Source organism: Pelodiscus sinensis, chromosome 3, assembly GCF_052426305.1.
Source record: "Pelodiscus sinensis isolate ZL-2025 chromosome 3, ASM5242630v1, whole genome shotgun sequence".
In the NCBI taxonomy this organism is placed as follows: Eukaryota; Metazoa; Chordata; order Testudines; family Trionychidae; genus Pelodiscus; species Pelodiscus sinensis.
The window spans coordinates 169,232,034-169,250,034 of record NC_143054.1 but is presented as its reverse complement, the minus strand read 5'-3'; the positions used below and the strand labels follow the sequence as shown (position 1 = coordinate 169,250,034).

At 44.7% G+C, this 18,001-nt stretch overlaps 1 protein-coding gene across 1 annotated transcript in view; it reads right to left on the bottom strand.

Annotated features, from left to right (window-relative positions):
* Positions 1-18,001, bottom strand: part of ABCG5 (ATP binding cassette subfamily G member 5) — a 43,656-nt gene that overhangs the window by 4,860 nt on the left and 20,795 nt on the right. Inside the window, exons 8-12 of the mRNA XM_006138194.5 lie at positions 14,619-14,832; positions 14,164-14,369; positions 10,368-10,506; positions 5,236-5,421; positions 2,311-2,423 (exon numbers count right to left, since the gene is read on the bottom strand). Of these exons, the coding sequence (XP_006138256.2) occupies positions 2,311-2,423; positions 5,236-5,421; positions 10,368-10,506; positions 14,164-14,369; positions 14,619-14,832 (858 nt within the window). The remainder of the gene's footprint in view (positions 1-2,310; positions 2,424-5,235; positions 5,422-10,367; positions 10,507-14,163; positions 14,370-14,618; positions 14,833-18,001) is intronic.

Below are 18,001 nucleotides of genomic sequence, written 5' to 3'. Positions count from 1 at the left end.
GCCCCAGCACATCTCCCTTTGGCAAGATAGCCTTGGGGTAAATTAACCCCTGTCTGCCACACTGGGCAGTTTTTGTCCTCCCTCTTTTGGCCATATTTTCTGAGTAAGCCTCAAGGTAGGCCTAAGGGGTAATTCTCCTGCAAACAAAAGGAACGACTTCAATGGACTCAAATACAAGAGATTCATTGCCCCAGTGAAGAGGCAGGGGAAGGTATTGTCCTGTGGTTTGCCCCGGGGAGTCAGTCCTTTCCCAGCAGGTGCTCGGGCTTGTCTGTTTCCACTATGGGAAGGCACACAACCTCTCCTCCTGGATATGCTTACTCCCCTGCTGCCACTAGTCTAGTAGCAAATTGTCTCCCTTTCTCTGTCTCTCAAAAGGGGAAGAGCCTTCAGAAGGTCTCAGACAGCCCTCACCTGGATTCAGGTGTTCCTAATCGACCTGAGGCAACCCCTTCTCAGCTGATCCTAATTAACCTCTAGTAACCCCATCTCAGCTGATCCTAATAGACCTGATGTAACCCCTTCTCAGCTGATAGGGAAGAGGGCCTTTAACTTACTTCCCTGGAACCTGGAAGCAACACCCTCTTGCAGCTGGCCAGCCTGACATCACATTACAGGTTGGACCTCCCTAGTCTCGCATTCTCGGGACCTGAGCTATCCTAAGCCAGGGAGTTTGCCAGACCAGGGGAGAGCAGTGCTCCCCTGCTGGTTGCCCCACTCCTGGGCTCCTCTCTCTAGGGCTCGCAGACCTGCTGCTAGCCCCGCTAAAGCAGGCCCGCCACGGCTCCCCAACTTGCTGCCTGCCCACTGCCCATTCCCCAGGCAGGGCCGCTAGGTCACCATGCCCCACTGCTGGGGCTTCTCTGCTGCTGTCCGCCTCTGCCAGCCCCACTTCAGCTGGGGGGTCATCCCAGCCCTTCTGGGACTGGGGAGTTCCTGGGTGGGGCCACCCAGCCATAGGCAGCCCAGCTGCAGCCAGAGGCTCCCTGGTTGTGGCCCCAACTCCCCAACCACGTGGCCCTGCTAACGCTGGGGGTTCCCTAATCTGAGCAGGAACTCCCAGGCTACCTCCTGGCCCTGCTGATGCCGGGGATTCCCTGGCCCAAGCTGGGGCTCCCCAACTGCTGCCTGGCCCAATTGATGCTGGGGGTTCAGGACCAGGGCGGGGGCTCCCTAGATGCTGTCTGGCCCAGCTGGGGCTCCCCAGCCCCTGCGTTGCTCCAGGGCTCTTTGGTCCAGTAACATCCCTGGCCCTGCCAGACCACGGATGTTTCCAGACCAGAGAGTCCTGGATTTGGGCAGTTCAACCTGTAGTTATTAATTATGTTGTATTTACAAGTTATATAAGGTGCTTAGAAAGGTTGTAGGCATGTATTTTTTGTTAGCATGTGTATAAATTTAAACATATAGGCTACATCTACACTGGTGGCTTCTTGTGCAAGAACAGCTGTTCTTGCACAAAAACTTGCTTGGTGTCTACGTGCATTCTTGCACAAGTATATTTACAGTCTAGCGTCGGAAAACAGAGCTTCTTCCAGCAGAGTTATTCCTCTCCCCATGAGGAATAAGCCCTCTTGCACAAGAGCTCTTGTGCAAGAGGCCAGTGTAAACAGACAACATGAATTTCTTGTGCAAGAAACCCCTATGGATAAAATGGCCATCAGAGCTTTCTTGCGTAAGAGAGCGTCCACACTGCCATAGATGCTCTTGCGCAAAAGCACATGCCAGTGTAGATGCACTCTTGTGGAAGACTTTTTGCGCAAGAACTCTTCCGCAAAACAGTTCTTGTGTAAGAATCTGCTAGTGTAGACATAACCATAGGCTACATCTAGACTGGCATGATTTTCCGCAAATGCTTTTAATGGAAAAGTTTTTCCATTAAAAGCATTCACGGAAAAGAGCGTCTAGATTGGCAGGGATGCTTTTGTGCAAAAGCACTTTTTGCGGAAAAGCGTCCGTGCCAATCTAGACGCGGTTTTGCGCAAGAAAGCCCGGTCACCATTTTCACCATTGGGACTTTTTTGCGCAAAACAGTTATTACCTGTCTACATTGGCCCTCTTGCACAAAAGCATTTGCGCAAGAGGGCTTTTTCCTGAGTGGGAGCATCATAATATTTGAGCAAGAACACTGACAATATTACATTAGATCGTCAGTGTTCTTGCGCAAATTCAAGCGGCCAGTGTAGACAGCTGGCAAGTTTTTCCGCAAAAGTGGCCGCTTTTGCAGAAAAACTTGCCAGTCTAGACGCAGCCTATATAGTGTATTAAATTGATTTACAAAAGGTTTAAGGGGGCTCAATGAACACTTACCACATGTGAAGTTTAATCCATAAAATTCATTGATTGTAAGAACCTCGCTGCTGTATTTTTGGAATGTAAGGTAACTTAGAACTTTAAAAGGTATAGACATGTCTTCTGTGCGCCTTGAACAAACAAAAAAATAGTTAAACAGGGATTCTGGTATTTCAAGAACCAATACTATCCAAACTTACAATAACTGCATGGCTCCATTCAGTATCTTACAACCACATTTCATTTGCCTGCACAGTTTTCAAGTACAAATTGTATTTTTGAGAAATGTTGAAGGAACTATTAAAGACACCATTGATTATTAACAGCATTAGGATATACAGTAATGAATTGTTTGGATATGGTAGCAATTAATTTTACAGCTTACTTATATTCCTGTTGCTGCATCATCAAAAAAGCTAATAAAACAACAGTGGAACAACTACTAGGTATGATGAGTGTGATCTGTATAACAAAAGTTTACCATGTGTATTCACTTCATTTAATCTAAAAAAGACACAGTGTTAATGAATGAATGAATATTAAGTCCTGGATCACTACTAATGATGCTTGCAAAGCAAAGAATCATGTGAATCAAAACAGAATCTGTGATCAGTTCAGTGTAACTCAGCAAGTGTATGTATTTCTTATCTCTATTTCAATTAACTTCTCATGATCCAACACAGCAAATGCAGCAGAACTCTCCAACAATCTAAGACCCACTAGCAATGTTGATTCTCTTTACAGATAATGAAGAGATTCATGATCTCAATTAGCACTGTCTATATTAACAACATGGTAAAAATGTATCAGAGAGGGAGCCGTGTTAGTCTGAATATGCAAAAATCTGCATCTGACGAAGTGGGTCTTTGCCCACAAAAGCTTATGCTCCAATACAGGAGTTCTCAAACTTTTTGACACGGGGCCCAGTAAATCCTTTCACGAGCTTTTGGAGGACTGGCAACATTCATTTGCATATTCATTAGCAAATTATGAATATTCAAATAAGTTGTTTCTGGTCCTCCCAAAGCCCCCAGTGCCAGCTTTAGCAAAGCTTCTGATATGGTCACCCACAATATTCGTGCCAGCAAGTTAAGGGAATATGGATTGGATAAATGGACTGTAAGATGGATAGAAAGCTGGCTAAATCAGGGTTTCCAAAACTTTTTACTTTAGTTGGAACCTGTTTTTTTTTCAGTACTGTTTTGCAGCCCAAAAATATAAATGCATATAAAAGAATTAAAAATGAATAAATTTTCAGTGTTTCACCCGGCTGGGCCAGGGCTTAGGGGACCCGGCGCCACACGGGCACTCCAGGAGGCAGGAGCAGGAGCAGACTGGGGGTAGGGTATCTGGCTAGGAGGGAAGGTGCAAAGAGGGGAAGGGTTGCCAGGTGTCCAGTTTTGTACTGGACAGTCCAGTATTTGAGGGTTCTGTCTGGGAAAAAAACTGAGAAAATACCGGATTTTCTAATTAGGTAAGTTTTATTATTATTATTAGGTGTATCGGTCCGTAGCTGTGAACTGCCTGGCTGGTAGATGTGCTCATGCTGCGTGAGTGTGTCTATCAGCCGGGCAGTTTGCAACTACTCGAGGGAGGGCATTTGCGGGGGGGGGGGGGGGGGCAAAATGGAATCCCCGGGGCCAGACTCACTTGTGTGCCTGGGTCTGCATGTGCCCAGGTCAGTCCTGCCAATTCACCAGCCAATTCACCAGCCAATTCACTCTCCCCTCCCTCCCTCCCCCACACTTCTCCTCCTGATCTCCCCTGGCCAGCCCTGCTTCTGGCAGCTGGTTCTCCTGTCCTCTTCCTCCTGATCTTCCCCGTCCAACCCCCCACCCCGTCCCCTGGCCAGCCTGCTGCCCCATCCAGCCCTGCTTCCGGCAGCTGGTCCTCCAGTCCTCCTCCTGATCTCCCCTGGCCAGCCCCCCCACCTCCCATCCAGCCCTGCTTCCGCCGCCTGCCCGCCCCCATCCCCACCAGACAGCCTCACTGCCCCCAACCCTGCTTCCACTGCCCCCCCCGCCCCCGATCACCACCAGACAGCCCCACTGCCCCCAACCCTGCTTCCCGGTGGCCAGTTCCCCCCCCACACACCTCCTCCCAGCCCGCCCCACCCCGCTCCCCTCCCGGCAGCCACACTGAAGCCCGGTATTTTTTTCCCATAGCCCGATACTGGGCCGCGGCCCATAGTTTGGGAAACGCTGTTCCAATAAATCTGTTATGTCTATAAGATGCCACAGGACTTCTCGTTGTTTATGGTAAAAATGCACACTCTCGCTGAAAGAGATCAGTAAAGCACTGAATTAGGAAATACTTTCACAACAAAACTACAGCCCTTCCTAAATTTAGCAGTGACTAAAAGAGCACTGAAGAGGGTAAAACTCCACTCATCTGAAGAAATGGGCTGTGCCCACGAAAACTCATGTGACCATCTACATGTTTTGTTAGTCTATAAAGTGTTACCAGACCATTTGTTGTTTTTTAACTTTATCCTGTACAAACTAACTTGGCTACCCCCTGAAGCTACTGAAGAGGGTGTTAATGTAGTTTCACTTTATAGAACCAGCTGTAGCTGAAATCTGTTTATGAGAGAAAAAGCACTTTCAAATATGACACAGACTAATATGGGGCGGTTGCTTTGTTTCTTGTGTGTTTTTGTTTCCAGTAAGGAAGTGGCTTTGGCTTTAACTATCATTAAGCTTATTTCAGATCCACAGGAAAAGTCTGGATTGAGATTATCCCATGTATTTAATACAAGATTTGTAAGAGCAGTAATTAGATAGTTGCCATTCTAAAGCTTACATGTGTACTTTATCCAGGTTTTATCCTGTTGTGTACATACTCATAGACTCACCTTTAGCAATAGAAAATGTTCCTGAGATGATTCTATAGTTACATTATTTGATCATTAAAACCACATTATTTAATAATACTTTTCCTTACCTTACAAGCCCAGTTCCAACTAGCACTCCTGCTGTGTTAAGTAGCATCACTCCACTGTTGACTATATTTGGGTTTTGAACCATACCAAGCAAAACAAGTGTTAGTAGTTCCCCAATTATATGAGGTACTAACATAACAGCAAAGAAACATCCAAATCTGGAAACATCAGGGTTCATTCCTACAGTCCTGTACAAATACAGTCAAGAGATCATTTTAAAATATAAAAATAAACATTGTGGCATCAGACTTTTAAAAAATATCTTCCCTATTGTACCTTCAGGTACACTAATACCAAGTCATTTAGTTATTTGTGTGACATGGAGCTGCAATCATATAGTTGGATGTCTAAATGGCATGAGTACTGTCTGCAGATAATTACAGATGGAATTTTATACCCACAATATTTTATACTGGCATGTGCTGGGTGCAAGAGGAAGTTAGATTGGGGCCCTCGTTAAAATTAGGCTGTTACAGTCCTAACAAAGAGTGTACAAACTGAATTTATATACCAAACGAAAAAGAAGATCCAAAACAGAGCTGTTGGGCAACAAAGATCAGATGAGGATGCTCAATAATATTTTCCATTCTATTGGCTAAGGCCTTAGAAACAATCTTACAGTCAGAACAGAGACAAAAGACTCCAGCTCACTGAAGCTTTCCTTTTGAAGGCAATACTGTGAGACTATCTCAAAGGCAATTGAGACAGCGTCTTCTGTTGCTTTTAAGCAAAACTATCAGCAAATCGTACCTCAAAATAGATCATATCCTTTGTAGCAGTTTACGGGAAGGCCATCAACACCAGGGATCTTCCCAATAGTTAGTCCATTAGTGAGAGCTATTTGTTTCTGAACAGTTAAAATCTTCAGGAGACCACAAAGAAACTATCACAGACTGGTGGGAAATCTTTGCAGATTTCAAGTCATGTATTACAAGTCACCCCACTGCTATGTCCAGAGGATGATACAATTCTCATTCAGTGGAGTTTTCAAGTGGCTGATTGCCTTCCACTGCATATTATTATTATTTATTATTAAATGCTTTTAATTTGTGTTATTTCATTTTCTGACTCTTTCATCATTTGGTATATAGTAAAATAGCAAAGTACTACACTTAAGAAGGAAAAATCAAATGCCGAACCACAAAATGAGGAAAAACTGGCTAGGTGGTAGTCCTGTGGAAAAGGTTCTAAAGTTTACTGTGGCTTGAAAATAAGCCAATCCTGTCATACAATTATGAAAAAGGCTAGTATTATAGGGTGTAGTAACAGGAGTACTGTATGTAAATAATGGGAGGCAACTGGTTTGCTCTGAGGCCTCAGCTGGAGTACTATTGTCCAATTTTGGGCACCACACATTAGGAAAGATGGGGACAAATTGCTTACAAACAGTCCAGATGAGAGCAACAGAAATGATAAATGGTTTATAAATTTCATCTATGAAGTGTAAACACCGGACATGTTTAACCTTGAGAAAAAGAGAGAGAAAAGAAACCTAATAACAGTCTTCAAATATGTCAAGAGCTGTTATAAAAAGAAATGTGATAAATTGTTCTCTGTGTCCCCTGAAGATAGTAATGGACCTGCTCTGCCTCAGGAGAAAGTTCATCAGATATTAGGAAAACCTTTCTAACTGTAAGGGTAATTAAACTCTGGAATGGGCTTCCAAGGAAGGTTCTGGAATCTCTATCACTGGAGGTTTTTAAGAACAGGTTAAACAAATACCTGTCAGGGATGGTATGTGTTTACGTAATCCTGCCTCAGCCCAGGAGGCTGGACTTGATGACTTCGAGGCACTTTTCAGACTTATGTTTCTGTGATTGTATAATATGGTATATTCCCTGCATAGGTTGTATGTGGCATAATTTTGTAGCTAGAGATGTTGCAGATTTCTTTGCAGGTATGTGTATGTGTTAGTTATGGGCTATAGTGCATACTGCTTTAAGTGCCATTATTGGTTTTCAAGCAATCATGAAACAAAAAAGGTATGTAGGAGGCTAATATATGCATTACCTGTTCTGTGAGGTACTGTAAACTATTAGAACAGACTGAAGTAATAGCATTTTGAATTACCTTTAACTTAGTTTAAAGTGCTGCTTTTTCCTGAATTAGCACTCTTTATTAGGTAACACTGTCAATGTGCTTGAAACTGAACACAACAAGTAAAGACAGTCTCTGCCTGAAAGAGTTTACAGTCTGCAGAACAAATAAACTATAGAGAAAACACAGTGCCTTGGCTTCTGGAAAGGAATGCTACCTCATCAATGGTCACAGAATGCATTCTACATGTCCTCTTCTTGGGTAATCAGTTCACTGGGTGAGTGTAATGGGAATTTTAATAGGGGACAAAATCTTAGCAGAGAGAAATGTTATTTATATGTCAATCAAGGGGGGATTTTATTGGGGCACAGGCTGAGACAGGACCTCCCTGGCTGACAGATGCTTTTTTGTTTTGTTTGTTTGTTTAAACCTATGCCAGGATGATATGGAGAGGGACAACTTTGCCTGAAGGTGACTGCTTCCCTAAATACTTAGATGGAGTAAGCAGGAGACTAATCTTGTGGACAAGTCCCTTAAACTGACACTAAAAGTAGAAGGCTCTTCTCCTTTTTCTGAAAGTAAAGGGTTTTAAAAAAATAAATATTGTTTGCCAAAAATCCCTCTGTCTCTCCAGTTAGGGGCTTACGGGTAATTTGAAAGTCTCTGTAAAAAGGATCTCCTCAGTATAGCAGCACCTCCATTACCTCTTGAGGGAAGTTATCAAGCATGCACGAGGACACGTGGAGGACCTAGGATGAAGTCCAAGGTAATAGTGCATTTCATTCGTGTTCATTTTACTGAAGACCATAAAATAACTGTAGTTTTATCATCATCAGAGGAAACATGGCAATAAATACAGTGTATAATACACCATCCTTTATAACTCAGAAAAGCAGACAGAATGATAACGCTAATAACCTTGGATAGAAATTTACCTAGTTACATACATCTCAAGGCTTTTAATTACTTTATGCCTGACATAAGCATCATTCCCTTCTTAGGAGCTATCGCTAGCATTATAAAAATTATCCACAGACATTTATGAGTCTTTTGTGTTGCTTAAAACTGGAAATTGCCTACCTGCTTCATGAACTTCAGATCTTTTTGTGAGATTAAATTAATTCTGGATCAGTCAAGAGTACTAATGATTTTAGTTTAAAAAAAATACATCCTGGGATTTAAGGATTTAATAAACATTTGGGAAAATGAAAAGCAATTAATAGAAAATTATAATCATGTAATAAAAAAGATTAATTATTACCTGTATTCTCCATTGACTTCTGTGAGAAACTCTAGAGAACTGAAGAAAGACTATGCCACAATAAGCAGCCATTCTCCCCTAAAATTCCCAGAATGCCAGCTTCAAACTGTTTGCAGACAGGCTTCCTCAGGATTAGAGGCTGTCCCCCTCCACTACCCTTGTGCATGAAAACGATATAAGACTTTACCCTTCAGAACTTGCCAAATCCCTTAAATAATGAAGGACCAAATTCTGACACCTTATGAAGGCTTGAGCAGTACTTTAATCCTTAATGTTTGTGGGACCACTTGTCAAGTAAGAAAATATTCAATATGAGTAAGGAGGATAGAATCAGGCCTTGGATAACTTCATAAATAAATATGAATTTACCCTAACCTCAGTATTTGGAGGGTTCAAGATTACAAAGCAATACTGCAAATACTGAGATGATCTATTTGATTAGATTCACAAGCTTTTAAGAGCCAAAACAAACCTTTTGTCTTGGTTTTATGTTTCCTAATAGAACATTTTCACCAAAAGTCTAACTTGCCAAGTCTATGCCTGAACTGTATAGCCTGTGTCACCATCACTATGCTGTCATAGGTCGCATGTGTAGACATGGTATACAATGACAGGAGGGCTGTGTCTATACTGGGCCACTTATTCCGGAAAAGCAGCCGCTTTTCCGGAATAACTTGCCAGCTGTCTACACTGGCCGCTTGCTTTTCCGGAAGAGCACTGACGATCTACTGTAAAATTGTCAGTGTTTTTCCAGAAAAACTATGCTGCTCCCATTCGGGCAAAAGTCCTTTTCCAGAAAAACTGTTCCGGAAAAGGGCCAGTGTAGACAGCACAGTAGTCTTTTCCGCAAAAAAGCGCTGATTGCGAAAATGACGATCGGGGCTTTTTTCCGGAAAAGCACGTCTACATTGGCCACGGACGCTTTTCCGGAAAATGTGCTTTTCCGGAAAAGCATCCTGCCAATGTAGATGCGCTTTTTCCAGAAATACTTATAACGGAAAACTGTTCCGTTTTAAGCATTTCCGGAAAAGGGTGCCAGTGTAGACGTAACCGAGGAGTTTATATGCGGGTGTGGAAACACCACCTTCCCAACTGACAGGTTTGCCAACAAAAGTGCTGTTATGGCAGCACCGCTGTGTCTACACTAGAAGTCTTTTCTGTATAGGTATGTCAGTCAAGGGAATAGCTTTTTCTCACTTCTGACCCATGTAGCTATGCTGGCATAAACTTTAAGGCTGTGTCTAGACTGGCAAGTTTTTCCACAAAAGCGGCCGCTTTTGCGGAAAAACTTGCCAGCTGTCTACACTGGCTGTTTGAATTTCCGCAAGAACACTGACGATCTCATGTAAGATCGTCAGTGTTCTTGCGGAAATACTGTGCTGCTCCCGTTCAGGCAAAAGCCCTCTTGCGCAAATCATTTGCACAAGAGGGCCAGTGTAAACAGCACAGTACTGTTTTCCGCAAAAAAGTCCCGATCGCAAAAATGGCGATCGGGCTTTTTGGCGGAAAAGCGCGACTAGATTGGCTGCAGACGCTTTTCCGCAAAAAGTGCTTTTGCAGAAAGGCGTCCTACCAATCTAGACGCGCTTTTCCAAAAATGCTTTTAACAGAAAACTTTTCCGTTAAAAGCATTTCCAGAAAATCATGCCAGTGTAGACGTAGCCATCGTGTAGATAAGAGTTAGAGTACAACAATTATTGTAACACCCCTATGCCTTCCTTTTGCTTACTCTCTGAAGGGCAATATCATAAAGCCAAGACAGGAGTCCTGTTCCTGACACGGGAATTTAAGAGCATCGCAATGAGAATATCATTCTAAGAAGAACTCAATGATTACCAGTATATAAAGACGCTGAAAATCACCACACTGATAATACTGAAGGGCAGGAAATGTAGTATGTATGCTAACAGTATTTGCCACTTCTGGTATAAGCCATCTTTGCTTTCTTGGTCACTGATAGCACGTAATGGAGGAACTGGAATAGAAAATACAATAAGAATTAAACCGCCATTAACCAAAAATACTATGCAGAAGTTGCACTCACAAAGCTTAGACAAGGCTACATGACAACTCTCATATTATTTCAGAAACAATTTGTATGAACTCATCTGGTGGCCTACTGTCAGTACATGTGATCACCTTGCTCATTAGTAGATCGGATAGTCTACACTTAACCACAGGTGGCCAAATGCATCATGGGAGTTACACGCTTAATCTCTAGCAGGTAAGAATCTAATAATACTGATAAAAACTTTTTTTGTGGTCAATTTATGGAAATGCACATCTTCTATGATGAGGGCTGGTCATATATCTGCCCCTGATAAAAAAGTTTTCACCATCCAAACAGAGGTATTGTAATTACATAGTACAGGCAGTCCCCGGGTTACGTACAAGATAGGGACTGTAGGTTTGTTCTTAAATTGAATCTGTATGTAAGTCGGAACTGGCGTCAGCCGCTGCTGAAACTGATCAGTTTCAACCGCGGCTGAATCTGGATGCCAGTTCTGACTTACATACAGATTCAACTTAAGAAACCCAGGCGTCCCCAAGTCAGCTGCTCCTGAAACTGATCAGCGGCTGATTCCAGGAAGCCTGGGGCAGAGCAACTCTGCCTCGGGCTTCCTGTAGTCAGCCGCTGGTCAGTTTCAGCAGCGGCTGACTTGGGGACGCCTGGGGCAGAGCAGCTGGGGTGCTGCTGGGTTGCTCCAGTAGCGCGGCTCCTCGGCGCTACTGGAGCAACCCAGCAGCACCCCAGCTGCTCTGCCCCAGGCATCCTGATTCAGCCGCTGCTGAAACTGACCGGAGCGGCGCTGTGGGACCAACCCGGCAGCCCCCAGCTGCTCTACCTCAGGGGTAGGCAAGAAAAGCCTGGTCTGCTGGGGGGGGGGGGCACTAGCTGCACTCCCCCACCCCCAGCAGACCAGGGGGAAAGGAGCAAAGCCACGGAGCACGCCCACAGCGGGACAGCCCAGGCGCGCCCGGGCTGTCCCGCTTCGGGCGTGCTCCAAGGCTTTGCTCCCCGTCTCCCTGCAGACCAGGGGGACAGGAGCAAAGCCGCTGATCACGCCCTCAGCGGGACAGCCCGGGCGCGCTTGGGCTGTCCCCCTGTGGGCGTGCTCAGCGGCTTTGCTCTCCGTCTCCCTGGTCTGCAGGGAGACGGGGAGCAAAGCCGCGGAACACGCCTGCAGCGGGACAGCCCGGGCGCGCTCGGGCTGTCCTGCTGCGGGCGTGTTCCGCGGCTTTGCTCCTGTCCCCCTGGTCTGCTGGGGGGGGGTCCAGCAAAGCCGCTGGACCCCCCCAGCAGACCAGGGACACCAAAGCAAAGCCGCCGCCTGGGCGGCTTTGCTCGTTTGCCCGGGAGCAAAGCCACCCAGGCGGCGGCTTTGCTCGGGTGTCCCTGGTCTGCTGAAGGGGGGGTCCAGCGGCTTTGCTGGACCCCCCCAGCAGACCAGGGGGACAGGAGCAAAGCCGACCAGGCGGCGGGAGTCCCGCTGCCTGGGCGGCTTTGCTCCGGGGCAAACGAGCAAAGCCGCCCAGGCAGCGGGACTCCCGCCGCCTGGGCGGCTTTGCTCGGGTGTCCCTGGTCTGCTGGGGGGGGGGGTCCAGTGGCTTTGCTGGACCCCCCCAGCAGACCAGGGAGACCGGGAGAAGCTTTTCTCGCCCCGGAGGACACGGGTGGTGACCCGCCGCCCGTGAGCTCCGGGGCGAGAAAAGCCCCGTTCGTAAGTGCGGATCTGACATAAGGCGGATCCGCGTAAGTCGGGGACTGCCTGTAGTTGTAAAAGAAGAGCATCTGAGAAAAGCAATACTCACAAGTATAACAACATAATTCTTTCAAAAATAAACACGTATAATAAAGATTTCTATCTTTAATCACTATTGGAGCCACCCACGTCATATGCCCTATTCAACCTCTCCATGCCCAGAAGAGTGGTCTCACTTAACAGAGTGCAAACTTCCAGCTAGACTTTTTCCTGCCTTGACAGCCTGGTAGAGGCATAGGAGGAAGTAAGGACATTCCCCACTTGTGTAATTCAAGTAAGAGCTGGCGAAAAATGCCATCCCAGCACACAGATAGAGTGAACAATGAAGGGAAAGGATTAGACAGAGCCACAATTCCATATTCCCTGCCAACTCAGGTAGGGGGCCATGCCAGAGGAGCATACAACACTCTGTACAGATCTTGGGAAGCAGGCCAGTCCTTGCTTACAGACAGCCCGCCAACCTGAGGAAAATACCACCAACTTCACCGCCCACAACAGAAACTCATCCAGTAAGCTATCCCTGCAACAAACCCCATTGCCAACTCTATCTACACATCTACCCTAGTGACACCACCACAGGACCTAACCACATCAGCTATACCATCAAAGGCTCATTCACGTGAACATCTACTGTACATGCCACCATGTGCCAACAATGCCTCTCTGCCAGGTACATCGGACAAACCGGACTGTCTATACATAAAAGAATAAACTGACATAAATCAGACATTAAGAATGGCACCATCCAAAAGCCAGTGGGGGAGCACTTTAGCCTGCGTGGGCGCACAGTTTTGGAATTGCAATTTGCCATTGTTAGAAAGAAAAACTTCAAAAACAGCCTGCAGAGAGAAACTGATGAGTTGGAATTCATTTGCAAATGTGATAACCTGAACCCAGGTCTAAATAAACACGTGGTTCTCACAGTAGGCAATTTCCCATTCAGGTTCTCTCACCTTCTCACCACGGTTGGAGATGAACCACATACATTCTGATTTAATTAGCACTGATGTCACATTCCCATTTCTGTATCTTTTTTTTCCTCTTTCTGTCTTTTTCTCTTCAGCATCTGAGGAAGTGAGTTGTAGCTCACTAAAGCTTATGCTCTAATACCTTAATACATTTCTTAGTCTTTAAAGGGCCACTGGACTCTGTTGTTTTTGCTGAAACAGACCAAGATAACTAACTCTCTGAAATCTATAAGTGTAGTAACTTACTCCACTCAAAACACTCAGCTTACTCTGAGTTATACTGTCTGGCTACGTCTACACTGGCCCCTTTTCCGGAGGGGCATGTAAATTTCACTAGTCGTCGTAGGGAAATCCGCGGGGGATTTAAATATCCCCCGCGGCATTTAAATAAAAATGTCCGCCGCTTTTTTCCGGCTTTTAAAAAAGCCGGAAAAGAGCGTCTAGACTGGCCCCATCCTCCGGAAAAAGTGCCCTTTTCCGGAGGCTCTTATTCCTACTTCAAAGTAGGAATAAGAGCCTCCGGAAAAGGGCACTTTTTCCGGAGGATCGGGGCCAGTCTAGACGCTCTTTTCCGGCTTTTTTAAAAGCCGGAAAAAAGCGGCGGACATTTTTATTTAAATGCCGCGGGGGATATTTAAATCCCCCGCGGATCTCCCTACGACGACTGCTGAAATTTACATGCCCCTTCCGGAAAAGGGGCCAGTGTAGACGTAGCCTCTCTGTCTGAGGCACCAATAGCTCCCATTGTTTCCCTGTGGGGCATTGTGCTCATATATCACCTCTTATTATGGGCTATCTGATAAAGCCATGGTATAGCCCTTAATTAGCATTCTTTTAAAAGCCCTTTTTTAATACTATATACAGTACTTGCTCACGTTATATGAGGAACTAGTAACTTACACAGGGCAACAGCATTGAGCATTCCTGTGTAAGGCAAAGCACTCACACACTGGTAAATGAGCCCCACACGATCTTGCAGTGCTCCTTTTAGAAGATCATTCTTCAGTCTGAGAAGGAAAAATGCTATAAAGAGGCCAAACAAAAGATTCTGAGAAAGACGCATGATGATGCCAATCTTATCTCTGGAGAAGTTTCTTGTTGTCCTTCTGAAATGGAAACAAAATCATTGTCCCATTTTTTGTTATGATTATGATTGACTATGTTTCTTGAAAAAGAAACAAAGGCACTCTCTGCCCCAAAGAGATTACAATGTAAAAGACAGTATAAGAACAATGGGAAGCCAAGAGAAGAAATAATGGATATGCATATATTCAAAGTGAATAAGATTATCCAAATGATGTTATTAGAGATCTTCAAAAAATTAATTGCCTTTTTTTTTAAGAATATGTTCTTACCGTAAGAGAATCCATAGTTTGGAAACTGCACTAGGTGAGTCTTTGCTTTTGAATGGTATTGCTGGAAGGTCTTTCCTACGTTTTGCTTCTTCAATGGTCTCCAAAGTCTTGCGAAAGATCTCTGAATTTTTATAGGCAGATGTAATTATGTTAACTCTTCTGTAGGTTTCTAGTTCACGTTCTTTGTTTTGTGTGTCCACAGATGTCAGATCCACTGCAAATTTAATCAAGTGTTAAACAGCACATTATGAAAGGCCTGATCATTTCCCCTTTTTATTCTCCTTCACCAACCTGCAGAAAAATCTGCTGGAAGAAAAGTCTGCTGGAAATTTGTAATACAGGCAGTCCCCGGGTTACATGGATCCAACTTACATCGGATCCCTACTTACAAATGGGGTGAGGCAACCCCGCACTAGCTGCTTCCCCCCAGCAGACCAGAGAGATGCGAAGCTAGCGCCGCGCGCCCCCCCCCCCCCCCCCCAGCAGACCAGGGAGACGTGGAGCGGCTTTTCTCAGCAGACACCTCAGCTTGAGAATAAAGGACTGAGGGAAGTGAGGTGTGGGAGAATAAAACTGAGCTCTGGAGAAATGTTTGGCTAGAGTTTCCCCTACAATATGTACCAGTTCCGACTTACATACAAATTCAACTTAAGAACAAACCTACAGTCCCTATCTTGTACATAACCCGGGGACTGCCTGTATTTCACTTTGTGGAGGTGCCTCTCCATTCCTTTAGTGTGGGGAATTCAGCTTCTGAGAATGTCATTTCTGTGGAACTATGGGTCTGTGGAGCCCCAGATCATGACATGAGTGGACTTGCCCTTCACTGGTAGGTCCACTAATTTTCTTCATCATTGTCAAAGAGCCATACTGCCATTGCCTGTTCAAGGAGGGAAAAGTGCAAAGGAGGAGCTAATGCTGCTTAGGATGGATGGATGATTAGATTTCCAGTAAGAAATCTACCAGACTTTGCAGAATGCATACCATACAGAGCAACATCTACATAATTCCTACTTCTTCTCTGTCAATGAGACTCTCTAACCTAACCTAACCTAACCTGCGGAACTTCATTTTGTGAAATATTGGTCTCAAGGGATAGCATACCACCAGAGTTACCTCTCTTTCTCTCCAGTGCAGCTTTGCCCCTTTGCATTGGTTTGTGCCCCCTCCTCCGGTGGAGGGGAACTTCCAATCTCAACAATTCCCTGCAATTTAAAAATGGAAAATAGAAGGTGCTGGGCCGGTCACATTACCAACTACTGGCCCAAACCTCATGTAAAGCAAAAATTATTTACTGCAGCAGAACTTACAGAAGATAAAAATTCTGCATAGCTGAATGCTCCCTATGAATAAATCTACTTATAAGTTGGTCTTGCCACAAGCAGATGTTTCTTATTATTAGCAAATGATAACCTAGTGTGTTGTCATTCTCTTCCTTGTACTCTTATGTTGTAGAGTTTTGGAAAATTGCCTTTCTTCTGAAGCAAAGAATGATCTAACCTGACCAATAGCTTCACAACGTAAAGTTCTCAGGAGCACGTGTTCTAATAGATCACTTACTTCTCTAAACCTGTGGACTCTAGGACCTTATAAGGTTAGAGGGACTCAGAGCTCAGCCCAAGCCTGGAAGTTTACACAGCCACAGCAATGAAATGGTCCTGTTGCCCAAGCCTCAGGAACCTGAGTTAGCTAGCATAGGCCAGCCATTGGTTTTTAATTGCAGTGTAGACATACCCTAAAATGTTGCCAGGTGGGAGTTAAACCAAACAATAAGTTGTGCTTTTTAGCACCTTTGTCCAAGGAGCTTACAATGCTTAACAAAAGATTAATTAAGCTACAGAGAACTTTTGTGAGGTAACTAAAATAAGTAATATTGTTCCAAGCTAAAGGGTTGGTACTTCCAAAAAGTAGGTTACAGATCTCTAAAGATGAAGATCAAACATTTTACTCACCCAAATCCAGAAGTCACTTTGGAAAATTTGTCCTTAAGTGACTTGCTCAAGGTCACACAGCAAGTCAATAGCAGAGCAAAGAATACAATATGTGAATTTTAAAATTTAATTTTGGCATGAACCATTAGACCTTGTAGTTAACATTCTGTTCTTCATTTACTGTCATGTCTGACATACCAAATATCATACTTCAACTCTATAGTCAATATAATTCATTCTATGAAACATAAAGCTTCATTTTCCTCTGATACTGCTATAAATTACAAGTGACAATAGTGAAAATTGACATGAGTGATAGATTCAGGTCAGTTTATATAGTCAGGGCCTGTTTATATAGTCAAAACTAGGGATGTCATTATGTAGCCAACCACACGATTAACTGATAAGTCTGAGTTTATTAGTTAATCCTGTTGTCTACATGCATTCTCCCCCGCTTACTGCTTCTGTATCAGAGGCAGCAAGGGAGGTAGTGGGACCCAGTGCCCAGGAGGAGCTGGCTTAAAAGCCAACTTTCCACAATCACCAGATCCATCTGCCCCTCTCATCCCCACGCTGTGGCCTCAAAGAATGAGGGGGCTAGGCTGGAGCCAATATATGTGGGGAGCCAGCTTTCAAGCCAGCTCCCTGTGTGTGCTGGCTCTATGGACCCACGTGCCTGCCCCCTTGCTACCTTCTACAGAGGCAGCGAGAGGGGGAGACAGGAGCCAGAGCAGGTGGGAGCCATTTTAAAAGCCATTTCCCCCAACACCGGCTCCATGATGCTCCCCCCCACACACTGCTGCCTCTATCAGACAGTAGTGGGGAGGGGGGATCAGAAGAGGCTGCTCACATCCCACAGATCAGCCTCTGTCACAGATAGAGGCTTCTTCTTCGCAGCAGCCCCTGATTGTGGGGGATCCGAGCTTCCCATGGCTGCTGTCACATCACATGGCTGCCACTGATTTTTAAACAGGCTCCCATTGTGGACCAGCTTCTGCCTACAACCCCACACTGCTGCCTCTGATTGAGAGCCAACAGTTAGCATGCTATGGGGGTCCCAGGGAGTGGGGAGCACACTGGCTGCCAGACCCACCTCTGGGGAACCACTGAATAGTCATGTGACTGCTACGTTTTATGTGGTTACATGACTATTCAGTTACACTATATCTAACATCCCTAGTCAGAATGCACAGAAGCTACCAATTTTCAGAAAACTTATAATTCTTTATCTAAACTTTTTTCTTTATCTTCTCATTCAAAAGTTGACATCTGAAGAATGCAGTACTTTGTGTTTACTGAACATTTTAAAATATGAGTCTAAACCTCAAACTTGTAACTTTGAGGCTATTCAAATTCATGACAAAATTATCCTTACTGTCATATTAGAGTTTTCAGCTTTTTTTTCCAATTCCTGCTTCATGTCTACAATCATTCTCTCTCCTAGTTAAAGGC